Source organism: Channa argus, chromosome 3 (assembly GCF_033026475.1).
Source record: "Channa argus isolate prfri chromosome 3, Channa argus male v1.0, whole genome shotgun sequence".
NCBI classification, from domain to species: domain Eukaryota; kingdom Metazoa; phylum Chordata; class Actinopteri; order Anabantiformes; family Channidae; genus Channa; species Channa argus.
In genome coordinates this window covers 15,212,706-15,237,504 of record NC_090199.1, presented here as the reverse complement: position 1 = coordinate 15,237,504, position 24,799 = coordinate 15,212,706, and the positions used below count along the sequence as shown (strand labels likewise).

Below are 24,799 nucleotides of genomic sequence, written 5' to 3'. Positions count from 1 at the left end.
TCTTACATTATAGGCAAATAGTTCAGGAGAAATATGTATACTCAGTTTTTTGCTAAGCAAAAGATAGAAAGATCAGTACCCCATTGGATGTGTCTTGCCATCCAATGCTTTGTTTAGCTTTTCTGCTCTAATGTTTGAAAGCTTGCCTACCTGAGCCTCTAAATTTCACTAATTAACACATTCTATCTTGTTTTTTAGCTATATGGAATAATAATTCCCCAACAAGCAGTTTACCAATCTGTCCAGCAATTTTGTGCCACCAGATGTTACCAGTAATCACACTTGTTTTGAAATAGACACCTGGCAACCTCACAGTAACTGCACTAAGCTGTTGTTTAATAATAGAAATAATTTTAACTCATACTAAAACTCTAAATATAGTTATACTTCTCTATGTTTATTCAAAAAGAGAGGAACATGTTCTTTAGTTGAGTTTTACAGGTTCTGGTTGTATAATTATAACCTAAATCACTTCCTGGTGGAGAATGCAACCGCAAGGGGGCACAAGCCAGTGTCTTCTTGTGCCAGTCCCAAGTCTGGATAAATGCAGAGGGTTGTGGCAGGAAGGGCATCCGACGTAAAACACATGCCAAATCAAACATGCGAATCGTGACAAAGACTTCCATACCAGATCGGTCGGGGCCCGGGTTAACAACGACCGCCACCGGTGCTGTTGACCTACAGGGTACCGTTGGAAATTGGACTACTGTTGGTCGAAGACGAAGAAGAAGAGGAGGAAGGTGTGTTCGTAGGCAGAGAGAGAAGAGGAAAGCTAAGAATGTAGGACTGACAGTAGGGACTTTGAATGTTGGTACTATGACAGGGAAGGCTAGGGAGTTGATCGACATGATGCAGAGAAGGAAGGTGGACATACTGTGTGTCCAGGAGACCAGGTGGAAAGGTAGCAAGGCTAGAAGCTTAGGAGCAGGGTTCAAGTTGTTTTACCACGGGTCAGATAGGAAGAGAAATGGAGTAGGAGTTATATTGAAAGAGGATTTTGTGAGGAATGTTCTAGAGGTGAAAAGAGTATCAGACAGGTTGATGAGTCTGAAGCTGGAAGTTGAAGGGGTGATGTTCAATGTTGTGAGCGGTTATGCCCCACAGGTAGGATGTGAGTTAGAAGAGAAGGAGAAATTCTGGAGTGAGTTAGATGAAGTGATGCAGAGCATCCCCAGAGGTGAGAGAGTTGTCATTGGTGCAGATTTCAATGGGCATGTAGGTGAAGGGAACAGAGGTGATGAGACTGTTATGGGCAGGTTTGGTGTTCAGGACAGGAACGCAGAAGGTCAGATGGTGGCTGACTTTGCAAAGAGGATGGAAATGGCTGTAGTAAACACTTTCTTTCAGAAGAGGCAGGAACATAGGGTGACGTACAAGAGCGGAGGGAGAAGCACTCAGGTAGACTACATCTTGTGTAGACGTTGTAATCTGAAAGAGATCAGTGACTGTAAAGCATTGGTAGGGGAGAGTGTAGCCAGACAACACAGGATGGTGGTGTGTAAAATGATGCTGGTGTTGAGGAAGATAAGGAGGACTAAGGCAGAGCAGAGGACGAAGTGGTGGAAGTTGAAAAAGGAAGAATGTCGTTTAGTTTTCAGGGAGGAGCTGAGACAGACTCTGGGTGGTTTGGAGGTGCTTCCAGATGACTGGACTACTACAGCTAATTTGATCAGGGAGACAGGTAGGAGGGTACTCGGTGTGTCATCTGGAAAGAGGAAAGCGGACAAGGAGACTTGGTGGTGGAACGAGGAAGTTCAGGAGTGTATACAGAGAAAGAGGTTAGCTAAGAAGAAGTGGGACACTGAGAGGACTGAAGAGAGTAGACAGGAGTACAGGGAGATACAGTGTAAGGTGAAGATAGAGGTGGCAAAGGCCAAACAAAGAGCATATGAGGACTTGTATGCTAGGTTGGACACTAAAGAGGGAGAGGTGGATTTGTACAGGTTGGCCAGAGTAGAAGAGGTGACTGGTGTGGAGCAGGAAGTAGCAAAGATTAGTAAGAGTGAAGTGAGGAGGACATTGAAGAGGATGAAGAGCAGAAAGGCAATTGGTCCTGATGACATACCTGTGGAGGTATGGAAGTGTCTAGGAGAGGTGGCAGTAGAGTTTTTGACTAGTTTGTTTAACAAGATCTTAGAGAGTGAGAGGATGCCAGAGGACTGGAGGAAAAGTGTACTGGTACCAATTTTTAAGAACAAGGGAGATGTGCAGAGCTGTGGCAACTACAGAGGAATAAAGCTGATGAGTCACACAATGAAGTTGTGGGAAAGAGTAGTGGAAGCTCGGCTAAGGGCAGAGGTGAACATTTGTGAGCAGCAATATGGTTTCATGCCTAGAAAGAGTACAACAGATGCAGTATTTGCTTTGAGGACACTGATGGAGAAGTACAGAGAGGGTCATAGGGAGTTGCATTGTGTCTTCGTAGATTTAGAAAAAGCGTATGACAGGGTGCCGAGAGAGGAGCTGTGGTATTGTATGAGGACGTCTGGAGTGGCAGAGAAGTATGTTAGAGTGGTGCAGGACATGTATGAGAGCTGTAAGACAGTGATGAGGTGTGCTGTAGGTGTGACAGAGGAGTTCAAGGTGGAGGTGGGTCTGCATCAAGGATCGGCTTTGAGCCCCTTCTTGTTTGCTCTGGTGATGGACAGACTGACAGATGAGGTTAGACAAGAATCTCCCTGGACTATGATGTTTGCAGATGACATTGTTATTTGTAGTGAGAGCAGGGAGCAGGTGGAGGAAAATCTAGAGAGGTGGAGGTCTGCTCTGGAAAACAGAGGAATGAAGCTTAGCCGCAGCAAGACAGAATACATGTATGTCAATGAGAGGGACCCAGGTGGAATGGTGAGGTTACAGGGAGCAGAGGTGAAGAAGGTGCAGGACTTTAAGTACTTAGGGTCAACGGTTCAGAGCAACGTTGAGTGTGGAAAAGAGGTGAAGAGGCGAGTGCAGGCAGGTTGGAACGGGTGGAGAAAAGTGTCAGGTGTGTTGTGTGATAAAAGAGTATCAGCGAGAATGAAAGGAAAGGTGTTCAAGATGGTGGTGAGACCAGCAATGTTGTTCGGCTTAGAGACAGTTGCACTGAAGAAAAGACAGGAGGCAGAGCTGGAGATAGCAGAGCTTAAGATGTTGAGGTTCTCTTTGGGAGTGACGAGGATGGACAGGATCAGGAATGAGTACATCAGAGGGACAGCTCATGTTAGATGTTTTGGAGATAAAGTCAGAGAGGCCAGATTGAGGTGGTTTGGACATGTTCAGAGGAGAAACTGTGAATTTATCGGTAGAAGGATGCTGAGGTTGGAGCTGCCAGGCAGGAGGTCTAGAGGAAGACCAAAGAGGAGATTTATGGATGTAGTGAGGGAGGACATGAAGTTAGTTGGTGTGAGTGAAGAGGATGCAGAGGATAGAGTTAGATGGAGGCACATGATTCGCTGTGGCGACCCCTGAAAGGGAGCAGCCGAAAGGAAAAGAAGAAGAAGACTTCCTGGTGGAGCTAGCTCCATGCTAAATTTACAGGCATGAGGTTTGTTTAGATCTAATGTAACTCTTATACAGGAGCCGAATAATGCCCCACTTACTAAATGTTTAATTATTTACGTAAAACTACGTTGCGGTCTAAAAATAATTTTTTTACATTAATTTAATGCGTGTGTGCAGGTATGATCCTCAAACTGATGTATGGACAGCAGTCGCCCCAATGAGCATTAGCAGAGATGCCGTTGGTGTTTGTCTCCTTGGCAACCGTCTCTATGCTGTGGGTGGATACGATGGGCAGATGTATCTCAATACTGTTGAAGCTTATGACCCACAGACAAACGAGTGGACACAGGTATATACACACACACACACTCATACAGACACGACTATACAATTGAAAGGCTTAAATAACTAAACTTCATTCTTGTGTAGTGTAAATAAGAAGTGGTGTAAAGAGCATGTACACATGTACGCATTCACAATACAAAAAATAAAAATAAAATGAATGTATCACATAGACCAATAAGACTGTTATATGAACACTGCCACAGTTTGACATTATTCCGGCTCGTCTTCAGTGTATGTTTTCATTGTTATGTAAAGGCATGTTTCCCTCATGCTAGAATTGTCCTTGTCCCTGCAGCTGCAGGAGGTAGAGGGGACTGTTCCAAAGGTGAACAGTCTCATTTAGCTGGAGTCTGTCTTTAGTTTGCAACCCATCTTCAGTATAGCCTCAGAAGATTTAAGACCAAAGTTGCAGGAAATATCCCATAGTAGAAATATACACCATAATGTGAGCAAGAAGGGTATAGGTTTACTGAAAGAGAGAACATTTAAACTTTCACAGAGGGCGAGGACATATTGAGGTGTGATGGGTCCCCACCCCATACCTGAATCCCATCTGTAAGACAAAACCTATAGGTATGTAAAACTATATCGAAAACCATTGTCTTATGAGTTATGTTATTTTCTCAGTTGCCTTCAGGTTCACCTTGTTAGACTCCTCTCCCCTTTAGATGCCTTGAGTCTGTATGGTGCATTTGACATGGTCTCATTAGTTTGCACCTCTATACAAATTACACACTGATAACCTGGTGAGTCACTTGATTAAACCCACAGTGCTTTTCAACACTTTGCACCTCTAGATGCGAAATGTGATGTGCATAGTATTAAAGATTTTTTCACTTAGCTTTTTCAAGTAGCTTGATTTCCACTACAAACCAGTTCCCCTACCTGTTTTTCCCCCAGTTATCTGCTCACAGTTTGAAAAAAGGCATAGATAATTTGTAATGAGTAGGTATAAATAGTTAAAACATTGTATTTTCAAGTGTTTCAACATTACATGATTTCACACAATTACTCTTATTTAAAGTTCAATATGTACCCATTAATATTTAGCTGTAACTGACCTTGTGTTTTTTCTTACTTTTAGGTAGCACCTCTGTGTCTGGGGAGAGCAGGAGCATGTGTGGTTGCCGTCAGACTGTGAAAAACAAACATTTGATCATCGATTGACTGTACCTGGCTTAGTGAGTCTCCTCTTTGTCAACGAGAGATACGGAGTGATCCATCTCTTTACACCAGGAAACCAGAGGGTGATTACAGAAAACTCTTCTGGTTCCAAACTCTGACAGAGTCCAATTGTACTCTTTTTAAAAAGCATTTTCATTCATGTTTAGGGTAAGGTTGTGTGTGAGTTTTTGGATAAAGTTTTCATATTTAAACATGCTCACCCACCGAAGTGAACTGCCACTGACACCCGCTGCGAAAAGGAATTTTCAGTGTTTATCTGAGCATGACAGAAAAGCTGTCTCCTGGCCTTTTCTTCTTGCCTATTATTTTGTTTCTGTAGACAAGGTGGGACACACAAACCGACATGGTTGCTTTCAGCTTCTATTTCTGCTGACAGAAAGGTGAGAGAGATAGAGTGGGATTGTCAGGATAGTTTCAATGCCTCATCATTTTATTCTCTTAGTTTTCCTAACAGTATCTGATAGTGTGTATTGATGCTATTTTAATACATTCCCCATTATTTTTATGCTGCTCTTGGCAAGTACTCTTTTCCTTTTTCCTCCCATCTCCTGCCTGCTGACAGATAAAAGAAAGAATTTTGACATAATCAGCACAACCTTATGAACAGTTATACTGTAACTGTAAGCATCTTTATTCTTTTCAAAACCGCCATCATTTCTCTGTGTGTATGTCTTCCTATTGCATCAGCTCATATCTGAAAAATACTGTGATATGCAATTTTTTTGTAGCATTTTTACATTGGAAAATTATTGATTGTTTGTTTTGTTTAGCTGTGTAATTCTACCAGCTATCACAAAAATGGGGTCCATTAAGTACTGTTTTTGGGGTCAGCCTGGTATATCCAGTGTATTGATAGAAACACTGTGGCTCTTTGTTGATCCCTATCGGGAAATGCTGTTTTCAATTTCCCTCAGAGCACAGGGTCAGCTATTTACTGACTTGATTTTATACACAGTGGGTTAAGCTTTTCTGTCTGACAGCTACCTTATTTTTCTTCACTGCACAAGTTTTTAGTGTGTGCGTGTGTGCACACATGTATGTGTTTTCAGGTGTTCAGAGATTGCAAGGACTATATTTTTATCTCAAATGAGAATCTTTCCCCTTTTCCCTCACCACTTCTTCAATTCCCTGATGCTTTCTCTTATTTACCATCCAATCACCACACACAAACACAAATGCTATCACACTGGGTTGTATAGCAGAATTGTATACTCATACAAAACAGACCATATAATGAGTCCATGAATTTAATAATGTTGATCCAGCCAGTGCCAATGTTTTGTTTGATGTAGGGTTCAAAGCATTATTACATTTTTGGCTGCTGCAGACAAAGTATAGGACATGAGCAGAAAATGAATCCAGTCCAACAACCTTGTGTGTTTACATTTTGGGCTTGTTTATGTAAACGTACATGGCAAGAAACTTCAACAGTGCATAGATTCTTAATGCAAGTTTAATGCTGAGATGTGCCACAATGATTCTGTAATTGTGTGTTTTTCCTGTTAGATTCAATCTGCTCCTGTGTCCAATATACAAAAAGCAAAATCCTAACAGTGAGAGGCAAAGCAGTCATCCTGTCTGTACTGACAGATCTAGAGCTAATGTAGCCCCTAGGATACACTTCACAAATGCATGGACATATCTTTCTCTTACACACAAACACACACACACACACACACACACACACAATTGCACACACTTTCACCACACAGATGAAAGCCAAGTGCCCCAGGAGCCAGCTAAGATTGAAAAGCCTCCCAAATTTGCCGGCATGACAGCTAAAAAGCAAAGACGGGCAGACTAGCAATTCCCCACAACTAGGATGATTTTTATTCGAGCCTAATGCACCACTGCATTATTCTATTTTCTTCCCTTCTAAACCTGCATACTGTCAGAATGTTTGGTTTCAGTCAGAGGTAAGAATAAACAAGACAGACATTCTACATCAAGGTATATATTAGTATATTTGTTGTACATAAATACGTATAAAATATGTGGTCTTATTGCATTGTACTGTACAGTATATTATATAATAACCACTAAATATACATGTGTTATTGTCTGTTTCTTTTTATAACATGAATTCAGATAAATGTAAAACAGGTATAATAATTTTGGTGAGAAATGATACAGCTGCCCATTTCCTCTTTTTGTACGATAATAATTCACCTCCTCTTTTACAGTATAAATTATGTAAGGAATATAAATGCTGCTGTAATATGATGTATGTATGTATGTTACTGGTCTTTTATACATTAAAGTCAAGATGTGATTTAACAGGTTTGTTTGCCCTCTATGAAATACTAATGCACAACAGTTTAACAATAACAACTAAATTGTGTTTATGATACAAATGTTTTTTCAAACAGATTACATTTGTTCCAGTCATAAATTACACTATGGAATAAATTTTTATGTTTCCAACAGCATCACTACCAAAGCATTACCAATGGCCATTACAGGTTTCTGCAGGTTTTTCTGCAGAAGTGAGACTCTAGATTAATTTTAAGGACCTAGGGGGTAAATGTGGAGCCTCATTAATTTAAAGTGTGGATGCTCCAACTTAAAAGCTGCAGACTAAGCCAGAGGCAGAGCTGCAAGTTGAAGTGTTCACTTAATGAAACAAGTGTGTGAAGGAGAGGAACGCTCACAATTTACAGATGCTTTAACCCTGCGACAGCGGCCGGTAGCCAACTGATTCGCTCTGTTATTTATTGCAGGAGCTTTAAATCATAACTTGCTCTAACAAACAGCTCCTGGCAGTGCTGAAAAATGATGCTGGTGACCTTGTCTTGCTGCCTTAAGGGTACCTGAGTCCATCACAGTTGACAGAATCTAGAAAGAGACTAGACAGGGCTGCCTCTACTATAGGTGGAGGAAACCTTGAAAATTTCCTATAGTGTCTGTTAGTGCCGTTAATTGCTGCGCACATCTGCTTTTACCAGGTACTGTAGGTTATTTATAATTCTACTACATTGCCTACCTCCTGGAAAGTAAGTCACTACAAAAACATAGCAAAACACGGTTCAATTCTACACTACTCTGTTTAAATAGTAGTCATCTAGAGGTTCCCAAGATGCCAAAGCTGTCAGGCTGAATTTTAAGAAATGTATTCAAAACACAACTTTTCAAAATTGACAACTGGACATACTCTGATGAAACTGCTGATGAGGACTGCATATTAATATTGTTGCAGTATTATCCTAATCACGGAAATGTGTAGTAGTCACCTGTAACTTTGTCCAGATTGGCCAACACATTCAGGACAATTTTAGTTCTGTGTTGGGCTTGCCTTGTAATCTGCCTCTACAGCATATTACTAGTAAGAAAAAGCAGCAATAAGGTGCTTTGTTGATTGACAGTTTCTTACTGTATATTTTCTTTCAAATTCATGCAGAAATAATGACCAAAACCAGAACATCTCAAGATTCATCAAGGTACGTGGCATATTAATGAAGCATATCTAGATTTTACTTATTCATAAACCAACCCATATAAGAATTTTTGTCTTTCATTTTTATTGCCATAATCTGCAAAATCTATTCCTGCAATATGCACAGACATCTTGCTCCAATTGGATTCGTTGTGTAAAGACAGTGACATCTCTTTTTTTCAAAATTATCTTCATGGTTCATTATTTATACAGTACAGAAACATATTCCTTTGGGACCAGTTGTAACAGAATAAGGTTTAAGATTCAGCACATAAACTACTAAAACATAGTTTGAGATTATTTCCTCTAAAATATGAGGTTGGTCCTCAAGACAATTCGACTGTGTCATGAAATTATTTGCACATACAATAAATGCCTGACTTTAAGTGACTGTAGGATTACAATATTATTTTTTAAAACTGATTTGTCTTTTTTGTTGTTGGAAAAATGCACAATGTATTGGACAGTCATCTGCTCCACTCACTTGGGGTTTATTGTCTTTGTGGCATTCATTTTTCATAATTTTCTTTCACCTCTGAGCTCTAATTTTACTGTTTTGCTTGAAAATCATACAGCTCCTGCCTTCGGTGCATGTTAATGAGGTCTGAGTCAGCAGGGTGTATTCTGCTTCAACATGCCAAAGCACAGTTGGGAATATATGTGTCACACAGCTGGTATTTCATCCCAGCACTCAGGGTTGTTCAGAAAAAAAAGCTGTGTCCTTCCATCAGTAGATGAGAAGGTACAGAAGCTGTTGTGTCACAGAGCACTTTCTGACGCGTCTCATCAATAATGAAATAGCACCAGAAAAGAAATGGATCTTAATTAATTTTAGATGGACAGAAGGAAAGTACAGTTCTTACAAATGGGGAAGATGGTGTTTTTTTCCTTTATAAGAGCATCATACTGTATGTTGCTTATAGGAAAACAGAAAAAATAAGCAGATATTAAAAAGGCAGATATTAACAAAACTGTCATGCTATTAATATTGTACAAGACTGTCGCCTACTGGATCTGTGGTGGAACCACAATAACATCTGACATTTTACAGCGTTTACTGATAGAAAACTTAAGACATAATGATCCATTCTGAGTTTGTTCATTCTGATTCAGCTAGACTAACAAGTTGAGTACCACCTTGTGAGTTGCATACAAGTATAAATTAAACGTGTGTATTATACATTTTAGCCGTAAGTGTTAGTTTTTAATAAGATGACATGTGTAATTAATGATAAAAAAAATAAGGAGGAAATTGTTTCATTAACAAACTATAAAACAAGATTTTATACTTGACTGGAGAATGGTATAAGGTTGGGAATATGAAAGAACAGACACGAAGAAGTTAACACTGCCCATGAAAGTAACAGTAACAGTTTTAGCTGGGAAGACTTTAGACTTTATGTACTTTACTTTACTTTATGTACTGCAGCTGCATTGCAATGTGCTTTCTATGAGCAGCCTGTAGGATGTTAAACAAGCTTCACTCGGACCCAAACACCTTATGGGATCATATATAAAGTGAATAGACAATTTTTGCAAAGAAAAGTACTTTGATAATAGAAAATGTCAGTGTGGGGGAATAGAGTAAATTTAGTTATGTTTGTTAGATAATTAACAGTCAGGCTTATTGAAGAGGTCACAGAGTTGGGTCGTGTTTGGAGGACTGCTTAAGATGACAGCAGGCAATTTGTTGTTACTAGGCCCAAAGCAATGTAGCAGATAGTGAGTTCTGGGGTCACAAGATCAAAAGAAGGTGAAATAAAAGGTTTTTATTTACTTCACAACTGATAACCTTCAGATAACCTAGAAAGGGACAAGACTGATGACTGTCAACTGCGTGCACCTGGTTTCGTCATTCATGTTTTGTTAGGGTGGTTCCTTTCTTGGGTTTAAGTATAAATAGAAGGGGTTTGAGAGATACGAGTCACAAAAAACACCCAACGTCCATGTGTTCTTTTCCATGCCGGCATGTATTAAACTGAGATGGCTCATCACGCTGAGTTCTGTCTACAATTCTTCCAAGAAGGAAAATTTCTATCACAGTCAGTTCCATAATTTCTGAAGTTTGGAAAATAATATATAATAAAAATATCTGTTCTGTTATTAAAGGCAGTTATTGTTACAGCTGTCATATTCTGGAGCATTAGAGGACAGATGCAGACCATAGATCAGTGGCTGGGCTCTTATGTGTAAAGCAAGATACTGTATTTTCTCAACAAACACAGCTGGCTGCACATTCAGAGAGAATGTGTATAATGTCTTAAAGCTCACTCTATATGCTGCTCTCAAATATGTTTTCTAAAGAGAGAGAAGAAATACTGTGAGATTCAGCTTCACAATCTGTTCGGCTTAATCAAAGTGGAAGCTTCCTGTCCTTGGAGATCTTAAATCTACATGACTTCTGACAGTGTCTGATCACCCCGAGGGAGTGCTTTGTTTAGTGTCAAGATGAAAATATAACAATGCACCTTTTTCACGTTAGACAGAACATGTCTTTTCGAAATATCTACTGAGTAGGGAATTCCAGCAAGAATCTCACAGATACCAGTGACTGTCTTTCTGAAGAGAGTCACCAACAGTAAAATATAAAAATAAAGATACAATTAGTATATTAGAATCAAAAAGAGTTATTCAGCAAAAAATGTTAAATTAAAATGCAACAAATACGAATAAATACAATAAGTAAAGCATGTAAAATCAATACTCAAAAGCTCAAAAATGTTTTTAGTGGAAAACAGGACTAACATTGTATTACAGTGCTACAGTAAGCATCAGAAATGCCGACTCCAGAGTAACAGACTTTCCTGGATTCAGCATTATTGTAAGTAACTGTAACATTTATCTAGGTAGATAGAGGTTTTAATTACCAAGTTTCCCCAGTTTAAACAAAATTTAAGCTCTCTCGTCATTCAGCTCAGGCCAGCTTTGGAAGTTTCTGATTGGTTGGCCACCGTTGTCATGGCATTTCTCGATGTAGACGCTGTAGAGTGAAGCATTGTGGGATACGCACCACAGTTCTGTCGAAGATGCTTTGAAAAGAAAACAGCGATTTAAAGTTCAGCGTTAAACGATCAAATTATTGTTACAAAAATGAAGGTTGGTACTAGCGAAAGAGCTGATAAACAGCATTATGTCATCATGTCATTATCATTGTGAGTGTGTTGAGTTTGAGCGCATTAACTGAGTTCAGCTAACGCAAGCTAATACGCTACTAGCTAACGGTAGCGTTCATTAGCTAGGCTCCTCTTGAAAACCAAGCTAACAGCTAACATCTAATGTAGTGTAACGTTTTACTCTGACTTATATCAAACCATGTATTTTGTTGTTTAAAACTTTAGCCAATTGAAGACATTTTCCATACGCCAGGGCATCTAACAGGACCATGCACTTTTTAATAACATCATAAAATGTAATGTGAGGATAGTTCGATTATTCACAAGTGTCACAACTGAGACAGGCAGTGACAACTACACACATCTATTGCACATCTTTCTGACATAAAGAGGGATTCGGAGGTTCCTTAATTTTTTTTTCCGTTACAGGGTTTTTATTTTTTGAAAACTTTTCATTTTATTCCTATTATTAGAAAATATTGAAACATATACAAGTTTAAAAGTATGCCCCCCCCATCCATATTAAAAATGACCTTTAAATCATTTGTAATAAAGTAACATTCTTGTTCTAGCTAAATGGATTAAATATAAAAAAAGTCTTTGTTTTAGTGTTTACCATTTCATAGTAAGGGGATGTAAACGTTTGCACCCAACTGTATATTATATCCTCATAGTATTGTGGAGTGAAGACTGAATTTTCAAATTATGTTGGAAAACTTTAAATTATACTATAATGTTTCATATTTGTATTTCTTTCTGCAAATACAACGTATCTAGAACGGATTGTTCTTGTCCGCAGAGTTTTTTTATTCTCGCTGAAAAGGCCTGGGCAGGCTCTAACATACTGTATAGATGGCAGAAGACCCTTGGCAATTATATTGCTGTTGCAGGGTAAGTAGACTGTTGTGGTAGAAAGTGTGTTAAATGTTTCCTTAAATGTACATTTATTTATTTATTTTATATATATATATATATATATATATATATATATGAAATTTGTAACCATGCAGACAGGACAACTCAGTAAACATATTTGATCGACATGGACACAAGGTGACTGAACTTAACCTGCCAGGGTAAGTGTAAGAAGATATTTTACAGCCAAAGCCTCTGACTTTGTCTAATTATTTGCAATACTTTGTTCAAAGTATTTTACAGCTTGTTCCTTTGCACCTTTTTATCCTTTCTCTTGCTTCCCATAGTCGGTGTGTGGGCATGGACTGGGATAAAGATGGAGACATTTTGGTGGTGATAGCTGCAAAATCTAGCTCCATCTACCTCTGGGATGCCAGTGTCAATAAAACATCTCAGATAGACAGTGGCATGAGGTATGACACACATGCATCACATTTTTCTGACATACTTTAGGCTGAATATTTAAGTGCGGTCCTATTTATTTCTAACACATATAGAATGCTGATAGAACTTAAATTATTCCTAATCATTCCTTTACTCTGAGATTATTTAATGCTGTCATTTATTGTGACAGAGATCAAATGTCTCTCATCCTGTGGTCAAAGACTGGCCCATTGTTGGCAGTTGGAACAGTCAAAGGAAATCTATTGATCTACAATCAGCAGACATCACGCAAGATCCCTGTACTGGGTAATAACCATAAAACAGAACTGCACAAAGACCTAAGGTTTTGTTCAGCTTTAGTTATTTCTTTTATAATGATTGTCGGTTTTTCTCTCCACGGCTGTTAGGTAAACACACCAAAAAGATCACATGTGGGTGCTGGAGTTCTCAGAATCTCCTAGCTCTGGGAAGTGATGACAACACGCTGAGCATCAGCAGTCATGAGGGCGACACCATCAGACAGGTGGTCACACATATGCATGAGTACATAGTGGCACAGGCAGTGCAAAATATTAGTGCCACCTTAGCTGTTACACTGTGTAGATTTTATCCAATCATGGCCATATCAACATGTTACAACACAGCGTAAGTATAGGAAGAAAAAATTAACAAATGAATTTTAAAAAATCCCATTTGTCTTTCTGTTCTCTGGCCAGATAACACTTCGTGGTGAGCCTGCGGAAATGTATTTTTCAGTAATGAAAACAGATGAAAGGTCCTCTCAAGGAGAAAACACTGTAAGTATGTGTTTAATGCAGTTTTCATTAGCCATATTCTTTTTATTGTGTTTCTGTGTAATTTTGTCATGCTATTTACCTGATTGCAATTACTGTCACTTCAGGTGAGTGTGTCCGTCGGTAAGAAGATACTGATGATTTTCAATATCAACGACCCTGAAAACGGGATACGTTTGACTTTTGAACATCATTATGGAAACATCGTGTCACATCGCTGGTACTGCACACTCCCACACATCACACCACCAAGCAAAGATATGAATTTTGGCCAATGGAAGTTTTAAAATGAATTTTCTATTTCTCTGTCACTTCCAGGTTTGGTGATGGGTATATACTCATTGGCTTCTCGCATGGATATTTTGTGGTTATTTCCACTCACATTAGGGAGATTGGGAATGAGCTCTACCAGTTTCACAATCATAAAGACAGTCTCAATAGTGTTGCCATCTCAGCAGCACTAAGCAAGGCTGCCTCCTGTGGAGACAACAGGTACACACATGCTTTTAAAAGACACAGTACCTTATTTCTGTATATTTGTTAGCATGAAAAAGTAAAACCATGCGTTCCTTGTTGCAGCATCAAAATCCATGAGCTGTCTGAGCTCAAAAATATTAGCAATGTAATTCAACTGGATGATGAGACTAAAGGTGAGACACAATTTTTTTTTAATTCAAACTGTCAAAGAGAAATCCTAAAGCTGCCACTCACTTCTCCCTTAATTTTGTCCTACTTTCTTACTCCAGGACTAGACCAGTTAAGCTGGACAGATGATGGCCAGTTGTTGGCGATTTCCACACAAAAAGGGACACTTCATGTCTTCCTGACCAAGCTTCCCATCCTGGGTGACAGCTTTGGTACCCGACTGGCTTACCTCACCTCCCTGCTAGAGGTCACAGTCTCTAACCAGGTGGAAAGGGTAAGGAACAACCACACACACACGCAAACACAAATAAAAAACAATGTCACACAGTCCATCTCAAACTAACTTATGTAGAGAGGGAATAAATAAATAAATACAACCCTATAACAAAAAAGGCTGCTAAGGGTGCACAAGCCAAATTAGTAATATTAGTATTAGTATTCTGCATTTTCCTTATTTTATAAAAATTGGATAACAGGTGATGGAAAAGTGGTTGAAGAGTGTTAAGAACATTTCATCTTTGGAAGAAATGTGCCAGGCAGCTTTAAAGAGCCATACAATGAAAAAATCTAAATATTTTCTGTACCTTATTATGCAAGGGGCATAGAATATAAGGTGCTTTATAAGTGACCATATGTTTACTTCAAGTCAGTAAGTCAAATATTACTTGAACCATAACTTTAGGCCAGATTTAAATAAAAACTGTCTACCAATCTGTCTAGATATCCTTTTAACTAGTAAACATAGACAAAAACATAATCTCCATGAAAATAGTAATAAGTAAAATTAACAAGTTTACAGCAAGCATTAGACATTCAGTGTTACTGTGACCTGTGAAGTATAAATATACATGTTTTTGTTCTGAATTATTTAGGAGAGTCCTGTTGCCATAGATGTAGAAGTTGAGCCCACTTTCATTGCGGTGGGACCATACCATGTTGCTGTAGGGATGAACAACAAAGCTTGGTTCTATGCATTGGTAGACCAAGAACCTGGTGAGTGTGTGTGCATGATGGGTTAACCCTTAAAACATTGCTATTGTTGTGTGTTGCATTTCATGTAGTCCTTCAAACATCTGCACATAAGTGTGACCAAACTGCTGGGTGTCTCTCAGGATTTATAAAACTGAAGGAGGTTGAGTATCTGGGGACAATAGCCAGCATGTGTCTTAACTCAGACTATGCAGCAGCTCTGTTTGAGGGAAAAGTGCAGTTGCAAATGGTGAGTTACCTGCATGCATAAGTGTCAGTGTTTGTCTTTTTATTTACCAATGAATGTTTATTAACAGTGTTGCCATTTATTTTTTGTATTCAAGGTGAATATACTTTAGATCTGTGCATCTGTGTGTACACATATGTTTAGATTGAAGCCAAAGATCAAGAGGAGAAGAAGCAGATGAAGTTGTTTCCAGATGATGACCGAAAAGATCGAATCCTTTGTCATGCCCTCACCACTGATTTCCTGTACTACAGCACTGATGTAAGACTCCCCACATTCTCATCTCCGTCAGTCCTCTAATTGTACCTAGTAAAGTTGCTCTGCAAAAAATGCATGTCTGATACAGAATGTTCCTCTCCTATATTTGATATGTGCAAAACTGTATATTCATTTTTTTCATCATCAAAAGTCAGGAAGGGTGGATTTTGAGTTGTCAGTCACCTAATCTCAATATCTTTAACTTTTTAATCACCAAACTGAAAACAGTCAGTTAACAACACAGGCTCCTTGTGTACACACTGAGGTCGTACTCACACTAGGGATGGCTGCCTTGTACTGTGTCACAGCGCGATTATTAGTTTCTGTTCTAAGTTCAGATTTTATAGGTCACACACATACAACACAGTACGACGTGCGATGAAATGCTTATTGCGACAGAATAATTTACTTAACATTTACATAAAACCAGAATTATACGGGTATAAAAGGAAAACCCACTCATCATTCCCTTGTACACTCCAGACAGATTGCTTTTCTATCTCAGGGTTGACACAGAGTCATATAGAAACATATAACTATTCACAGTAGGAAAAACTTATTACCATAATGTATTAGTGCCTGTTTAATTTTTTTGTGCTTGCAGTTGTAACTGTCACTGTTTCTAATGAATGACCATATCGTTCTCTCTTTCTTTGTCTCAGTCTGGTAATGTGGTATGTGTCCTGATAGAGGACCTGGAGACTGTGAGCAGCTACACCCATTCAGTTGGCGTGAGGAAAGTGTTCCCTGACCTAAATGGCACACGTTTGGTCTTCATCGATGACAAGAGCTGTGGCTTCCTGCTTTCCCCTGCAACTGTCAGTACAAATGTTAACTTACAAATTGTCCTTACATCAGCTGAAAATAAAATACATACAAAGTTAAGTTTGAGTTTATTCACATATTACTGAAACAAAGTATGGAATGATTTTTGTGGTAATTTATTCTGTGAATAAATATAGTTTTAAGAAGAGATGCTTTATAATTATTTATGACTCTTGATAAAGGAACAATTAAAAATTCAAGCAAATTATGGAGAATGGAAGTTTCATGGTTTTTAAATTACCTTGTCATACAGAGCATTTGTTGTTAATAAAAGTCTCACTTTGGTGGGCACTGAGACAACCTGTATAAACATGTTCCCACCATATGTGAACATATCAAATAAATGTCATGGTTACTGGCTGGATTTAGTTGTCCTTTGTCTTCAAGCAGACTAAATAAACTTGACTCTACAATACTAGATGTGCAGGCAAGTAACTAATGCACATGTGTCTTTGTGTGTTTGCGTCCAAACCAGGCAAGAGACTCCTGTTTGGAGCTTCCCAACTTCTCTCCCACCATCACTGGAGTGCTGTGGGACAACTGGCATGCTGACAGAGGAGTGTTTGTAGCTTATGACAGTGAAAAGGTCTACACCTATGCCCTTCACAAAACCACCATATATGGTAGGGAAATGTCACATAAACTCATACACACATGTACACGCTTGAACCTTTTGAGATATTAAAAGTTATTGGTCTCAGATTTTCCATCAAATTCAGTAGTATATTTTAATATGTAAATCCACAAATTATTATTATTATTATATATTTTTTTATTAAACCAGATTCTAGTAACTCTAAAATAATCCTGTTGCCAGAGTGTAAGTGTAGGAGACTGATAACAGTATTGCCTCACAAACATATTTTGACTTGGCTCCCTCACTCTATCTGCCCAGGCCCCCGAGTTGTGTTGGTGGGGACCACTACACTCCTCTTTTCCCAGAAACCTTTGCTCTTGCACAATGGGGAGCTGACTTGTCAGACAGCGAGCGGCAAGACCAGTGAAGTTGCTCTTAGCACACACTCCTTTCTCAAGCGCTCAACTGGAGTATCGACAGATTCATTTCCGGAGCTTAGCAAGCAGCTTTCCCAGGCGCTCATGCTTAAGAGGTCAGTTTAATCCGAGATCAGTTTTTTCTTTAAATGTTGCTTTTAGTTTAGTTTATTTGTGTATTTGATAGGGAAAATGCACTTTCATGAACATCTGTATTGAGACAACAGCATATGTTAACATGCCTGATTATAGCTAAACTGCTAATTTGTATCTGTAGTCCCTAGGCAGGTAACAAAACTAAAACGATTAAAATTAAAATAGTGAAATGAGAGAGGTTTTTTAAAGCCTTTTTGTAAAGTGATTCTATTATTTTATTTACCTGTTAGGAACCTTTCTTGAGCTTGTGATACAGTACGTAATTTGTCATAGGATCCTAGAGTGCAAAAACATTCTAGCAGCACCAAATCTGATAAAATGGCCTCATCTGTTTAAAGTTTTGTAGATTGAATTTCACTGGTTTTGATATACTTTTGACATGGCTCTTGCATCCACTGGCACACCAAGATACATGAAATCATTTACAATTTCGAGTTCATTTCTTCTCAAAAAAGACACCAGAATTTTCCATGTCCATTGGTTGTTTGGTTGACATCATACAAACAGTTTTTTTGGTATTCAGTAACAGGCAAGATTTGAAAAGCCATTCATTTACAAGAGCCATTGTTGAAGTCAGAGTCGAGATGACGACATCATCAGCATACATTTGAAAAACCACATTAAGACGTACATTGGGTAGGCTATTAATATACAAAGAAAATAACAATGGAGGTACACCAGCAATGTGTTAAAGTTAAAAAATATTTTGTTACCCACTCCGACTGTGATGCCACTTGTGTTGTCTAAATATTGTTGCTGTTTTATTAAATTATTTCTGGTTACTGAATGATCCAAGAAGAAGTACAGGGATAATTTATTGAGAGGACTAAATCTGGTTATAGATTTTTGGAAAATACATTGTCAAAAATGTTTTTGTTTATTTTTTGTCTGAGATATGTACAGGGCAAATGTGTGTGTGTGTGTGTGTGTGCGTGTTTCTCTCCAGGTTTCATGAAGCCTGGGATCTGTGTAAGGCTGCAGGCACTAACACAGACTGGTCAGAGGTAGGCAAAGCCTGTCTGGTCCACATGGAAGTTGAGCTGGCCATCCAGGTCTACCGAATGAGTGGCAATGTTGGCATGGTCCTGTCATTGCAGAGCATCCAGGTACAAAACACCGGTTTATTTATGCTTGTGTTTGTGCTTTACACAGATTTCGTCCTGTCTCATCATTTGTGTCTGATATTGGTGTCTCCCACCGTCCAGGGCATAGAGGACATGAATTTAGTTGCAGGACATTTGGCCATGTTTCTGGGTGACTACAATCTGGCCCAGGACCTTTATTTATCATCAAATTGCCCAATCGCTGCCTTGGAGGTTTGCTTGTGTTTGTCTCACCTTAAGACATGTGAAGTAATTCATTACAGTTGTGTGAACAACATACTATCAGCTAAAAGTTGTTTGTGTTCATATGTGTGTGTGTGTTTCAGATGAGGAGAGACCTGTTGCATTGGGATAGTGCTCTTATGTTAGCCAAGAGACTAGCAGAGGACCAGATTCCCTTTATATCCAAAGAATACGCTGCCCATCTGGAGTTTATGTAAGTGCATATGGACAACACACATATTTATCATTTAGTAGACTTGATCGATCTACACTCTATCTAAGCCTTTCTTTCTTTCTTTCTAGTGGAGACTACGTGAATGCATTGGCACACTATGAAAAAGGCATGACCAACAATAATAAAGTAAGTGCATTATACCTATGTTAACCTTTTCACTGTGCTCAGTCCATGTGTTCTCACTAGTTGTAGCAGTTGCAGATGATTGCTTTAAAATATGGTGACATATTTATTTGAAGTGTAGTTTAAATGCATACTGTACTGCATTTAGGATAAGAGGCTGCTGTTGGAAAAAGAACATTTCTTATATTTCTAGACTTAGTTCCTGATAGACTAGGTACCAGATTCTCTTCTTAGGATTTCTGGTTTTGTATGAGGTGGCAGAATTTAGAACAATAATGAAGTGAAGTAACTGTTACTTTATTCTCTTACTATTCTCCCTTTTCCATCTTTTATTCACTATGCAGTACCAGGACCACGACGAGGCATGTCAGGCAGGTGTAGCCCGGATGTCCATCAGGATGGGTGACATCAGGAGAGGAGCTGCTCAGGCTATTCAGCACCCAAGTAGAATTCTCAAGAAGGAATGTGGAGCCATACTGGAGAGCATGAAGGTAAAGAGGCAGCCTTAGATCTTTTGTTTCTGGTTGTATTACACTTTTGCAAAAGATTACAGTGATCTGATGTGTTTATGTATGTCCTCTATAATGTGTTTTTTTGTGCAGCACTGCAAGTATGTGATCAACAATGTCAAAAATTGACTTTGTTTATATTTTCTTGTGTTTTACAGCAGTTCTCTGAAGCTGCTCAGCTCTATGAGAAAGGCCAGTATTATGACAAGGCTGCTTCGGTCTACATTCGTTGCAAGAACTGGTGAGACTCATACTGTTTCATTCACCTCCAAGTTTCTCTCCTCCTTTATATCAGTTTTTTTTTTTACCTTTACTCCCCACTCAGGGCAAAGGTAGGAGAGCTGCTCCCACATGTTTCCTCCCCTAAGATCCACCTGCAATTTGCCAAGGCCAAGGAGGCGGATGGAAAGTATGTTCTTAAAGTTAAGGTCTGTCCCTATTGATGATGCTTAAATTGCTGAAAGAATGACTGACAGGATGTGTCCTGTGTCATACAGGTATAAGGATGCAGCACAGGCCTACGAGAGTGCAAAAGACTGGGAAAACGTGATCCGTGTGCTGCTGGACCACCTGAACAACCCAGAGGAGGCTGTGCGCATTGTCAGGGAGACGCAGAGCACCGACGGAGCAAAGATGGTCGCCAGGTAGAAACAAACAAAAGCACTCAACTATGGTTTTATAGCCAGAGAAAATCTGTAAATTTCCCAGGGGAGACAGTTGAACAAGCAAATGATCAATAATCTGATAGTTTCAGTCCTAATTTTTTTTTTTACGGTTACTTTAAAAAACATTTTATAGTAGATGTTAAACATTTGTATGTCTTAGGTTCTTCCTGCGGTTGAATGACTACGGCTCAGCCATCCACTTTCTGGTTCTGTCTCAGTGCAATGATGAAGCTTTCCAGTTAGCACAGCAGCACGGGCAGATGGAGGTCTACGCAGACATCATTGGTCAGTCTGTGTGGGAATGTGTGTTTCTGAAGTATCTATATTTTACTGTTTTTACACAGATATTTCCTGTTGTAATATTTGTTAGTGACCTAAGCTGTTTCTTAACAATCCAATTCTAATCAAACAATCTACACGTTAATTCATATTACTTGCACTGCTTTCTGTGTGTTTCTCAGGCTCTGAGGCAACACAGGAAGATTACCAGAGTATTGCTCTTTACTTTGAGGGAGAAAAGAAACACCTGCAGGCTGGAAAGTTCTTTCAGAAGTGTGGGCAGTTCAGCAGAGTAAGAGCTCTTTTCTAGTATTTCAGTTATTTACTTGTATATCTTTTTTTACTTGTACCAGTTATAATCTTCGTTTTGCCCACTGTCTTTTTTAGGCCCTGAAACACTTCCTGAAGTGTCCCAACACTGAAGACAACCTAGCAGTCGAGATGGCAATTGAAACAGTGCGAGTTCTTTGTGCCAAACTAATAATTGTTTTTTCATATAAAGAAATATAAGTATATTAACAGCTTTTTGATGTGTTTGTGTGTACTCCAGGTGGGTCAGGCCAAAGACAGCTCCCTGACAAATCAGCTGATAGATTACCTGATGGGGGAGAGCGACGGCATGCCCAAGGTAACTAGATAATGAAGTGTAGTTTTTACGCCCCTTTGCTGGTATAATACCTCTAACAGGCTACTGTAAGTTCAGACTGTTTCATAATTACATTAAATCAGACACTGTTTAGATATATAATAAATGTATGCACAAACAAAAACAAAACTGCAACACTATTGCCCTGTGCATTTATGTATGAAAATGACACTCTTGATTATAATGTAAATAGTACCCCCAATTCCTCTTCTCCCAGGATGCCAAATACCTGTTCCGTCTGTATATGGCACTTCAACAGTACAGAGAGGCGGCTCGGACCGCCATCATCATTGCCAGAGAAGAGCAGTGTGCAGGTGCAAACATTCACTCAAACACTAAGCAAAATGATGTTCTTACCAGCATAATACGCTGTAATGGTCTGTTTTTTATTTTTTTGCCTGTTGTCCCTGCAGGAAATTACCGTAATGCCCATGATGTACTATTTAGCATGTATACTGAGCTGCAGGCCCAGAAGATTAAAATCCCTGCTGAGATGGCCACTAATCTGATGACCCTCCACTCTTACCTACTGGTCAAGGTCAGATAAATTGATATTACCCTCATCTAATCAATGAAATTCACAACATAAATCCAGAGATTCAGAGCTCATAAACAAGGAGATCTTATTTTATTAACCTGTAATAATCTTGAAATTATTGCTACTAAAAAAGTGTTTCAAAAGTTCTTACAAATCTAGTGTGTCAGAATCAGGAAAGGGTGACAGTTAATCATGTATTATTTAAAATTTTATATATATATATATATATATATACACACACACACATACATATATACACACACACACACATACATATATACACACACACACACATACATATATACACACACACACACATACATATATACACACACACACACATACATATACACACACACACACACACACACGTGTATATATATACACACACACACACACACGTATATACATATATACACACATGTATATACACACACAATGTATATACGTGTATATATATATATACACACACGTATATATACATATATGTATATACACGTACATATATACATATATGTGCGTATATATACGTATATGTACTTATATATGTTTATATACGTATATATATGGAATTTTATACATTTTTACATATACAATTTTATACATTTATATATATTTCTTTCTAAGATTCACGTGAAGAGAGGAGACCACCTAAAAGGGGCCCGCATGCTTATTCGTGTCAGTAACAATATCAGCAAGTTTCCGGCGCGTGAGTGAAAATTTCATCAAAAGCACTATTTTAATGCAAGGTACATGTAAAAAAAACAAATTGAGCTTAAATCTTTTGAAATGTACAAATTTTTCTATGTTTGTGTAGATGTTGTTCCTATTCTAACGTCAGCAGTTATCGAATGTCATCGTGCTGGGCTAAGGAACTCTGCCTTCAGCTTCGCTGCCATGCTTATGAGACCAGAGTATCGAAATGAGATTGACCCAAAGTACAGGAAAAAGATTGAGGCTATGGTTCGGTGAGTTACAAGAAAGGCAGCTTAAAATTGTGCTTCCTGCTAACATTTGTCAAACTACCACTCATCGCTCTCCTTTTCTCTACACATTTGAACTTCGGTAGTCTGATTGATTCCTCCCTCATTTGATTTCATCACAAGATTTCTCGAATCTTTTAATACACATATCCACACCACAGACGTCCTGATACATCAGAGCTGGAGGAGGAGACTACTCCATGTCCTTACTGTGGCTTCCAGCTACCACAGAATGAACTGCTGTGTATCTCTTGCAAGAACAATCTGCCCTACTGCATTGCAACGGTAGGAATTTTAAGACTTAAAAACAAGTTAGCACCACACTATTACCATAATTTGATCTTTGTTTACATCATTCTCAGGGTCATCACATGCTGAAAGAAGACTGGTCCACGTGTCCTCATTGTGAATTCCCAGCTCTTTACTCGCAGTTCATTCTGTAAGTCTGTCACATGCCTGAATGGCAATTAACCATAAACCCAAATGCCAAATGGACCAAACCTAAGAAAATATGGCTTATACAGAGTCCAGAACTAGAGGAGATTATAATTTTTTACCATAACGTCACTGAGCTCCACCAGGAAATTGTTGCAGCAGTTAACACCTCAAATTTTTTTTATACTGTGGTCTTTTTATGAAAACCATAGTATTAATTATTGTGCTTTAGAGGTGCTGGTAGTGAGAGGTTTGGACTGAACCAGGATTTCCCAGTTGTTAAGTCTTTCTGCTAATCATCTTCAGACAGAAACAGATATGGGTGATACCAATCACAGTGTGATTGTCAAATGACCAAATTTACATTCAACTGTTTTTTCAGGTTGCTGGAGACTGAGACTGTGTGTCCCATGTGCTCTGAAGCGCTGAGTGCAAATCAGGTGAAAAAGATTTCTGATTGTTCCAGATACCTGCAAACTGATGACCTGGATCAGTAAAGAAACACAACTGTGTATATAAAGTGAATGTCTTCCCTGTTGTGTAAATACACAAAATTTTACTACTATTTTATGTATTTGTAAAACTTTTTTTAGGTAAATGAATTTTAAACACCTTTTTGTTTTTGTATCTTTAGCCACATTACTTATTCACACCTGTGAAAATGTAAAAGATATGCATAGTTAACTTTGTCAGTTGACAGGGCTGCTATTTGTTATCTAATTGATTAGTTTATAAAAGGCAATACAAAAGCAAAATTCCCAAAGCCATAGCCAACACTTAAATATAATTGATCCAACGATTTAAAACACTAATATTCAGTTTTATATAATAGATTGACAAAAAGATATTCAATTATTGTTTTAGTTGTACAGTCTGTCAAACTGTTGATTTTAAACTATTTTAACTCCTTATATAAAGTTAAATGAAAGAATGAGCAACAGCTTCTCAACTGGCATGATTTGTTGCTTCTTATCATAAACTTTTTATAGACCAAATTATATTGAAAAACATTACTGATATAAATAAAAAACAATCCTTATTTGTAGCCTTAATTTTACCTGCAATTTTATTCGGGTAATTTATTGACCTTGCTGCAATCTGAAAGTAGCATTATACAGAATCTCTTTATACTGAATGTTTCATTCTACTACACATGAACTCTTAAGGAGCTGGATTTCTTAAAATAAACTTCTAAATAGTTTGGTCATGTGAGAATAATATGCCTGAAACCATTATAATATAAAAGTTTTCTTCTGAAATATGGCTGCTTCCTCCCTCTCATGTTAGTTGGGGGGAAAAAAGAAGAAAGTAAATCACTC

The 24,799-nt window shown here is 38.4% G+C and overlaps 2 protein-coding genes across 9 annotated transcripts in view; both read left to right on the top strand.

Annotated features, from left to right (window-relative positions):
• The window catches only part of klhl5 (kelch-like family member 5), a 50,719-nt gene extending 43,469 nt beyond the window's left edge, over positions 1–7,250 (top strand). For 6 of the 8 annotated variants that reach the window (XM_067497086.1, XM_067497087.1, XM_067497084.1 and 3 more), the window contains 2 exons: positions 3,658–3,829; positions 4,910–7,250. In XM_067497086.1, the coding sequence (XP_067353187.1) occupies positions 3,658–3,829; positions 4,910–4,966 (229 nt within the window). In that variant the 3' untranslated portion in view covers positions 4,967–7,250. Of the gene's footprint in view, positions 1–198; positions 3,524–3,657; positions 3,830–4,909 lie in introns of those variants that run through there. The other 2 variants (XR_010913844.1, XM_067497085.1) reach the window with 2 other exon arrangements.
• Positions 7,251–11,428: 4,178 nt separating this feature from the next.
• wdr19 (WD repeat domain 19) lies at positions 11,429–24,414 on the top strand. The gene is made up of 36 exons (XM_067497760.1): positions 11,429–11,539; positions 12,356–12,447; positions 12,567–12,632; positions 12,759–12,884; positions 13,046–13,161; positions 13,263–13,378; positions 13,572–13,652; positions 13,757–13,869; positions 13,968–14,141; positions 14,229–14,299; positions 14,396–14,568; positions 15,167–15,287; positions 15,407–15,513; positions 15,655–15,771; positions 16,431–16,586; positions 17,069–17,216; positions 17,489–17,702; positions 18,689–18,848; positions 18,948–19,058; positions 19,172–19,281; positions 19,371–19,428; positions 19,770–19,916; positions 20,093–20,175; positions 20,260–20,343; positions 20,432–20,578; positions 20,760–20,884; positions 21,061–21,170; positions 21,266–21,334; positions 21,429–21,506; positions 21,742–21,838; positions 21,938–22,062; positions 22,690–22,771; positions 22,880–23,030; positions 23,207–23,330; positions 23,408–23,484; positions 23,863–24,414. The coding sequence occupies exons 1-36, from the start codon at positions 11,534–11,536 to the stop codon at positions 23,975–23,977; spliced, it is 4,050 nt and encodes a 1,349-aa protein (XP_067353861.1). The 5' UTR covers positions 11,429–11,533; the 3' UTR covers positions 23,978–24,414.
• The last annotated feature ends 385 nt before the right edge of the window (positions 24,415–24,799 follow it).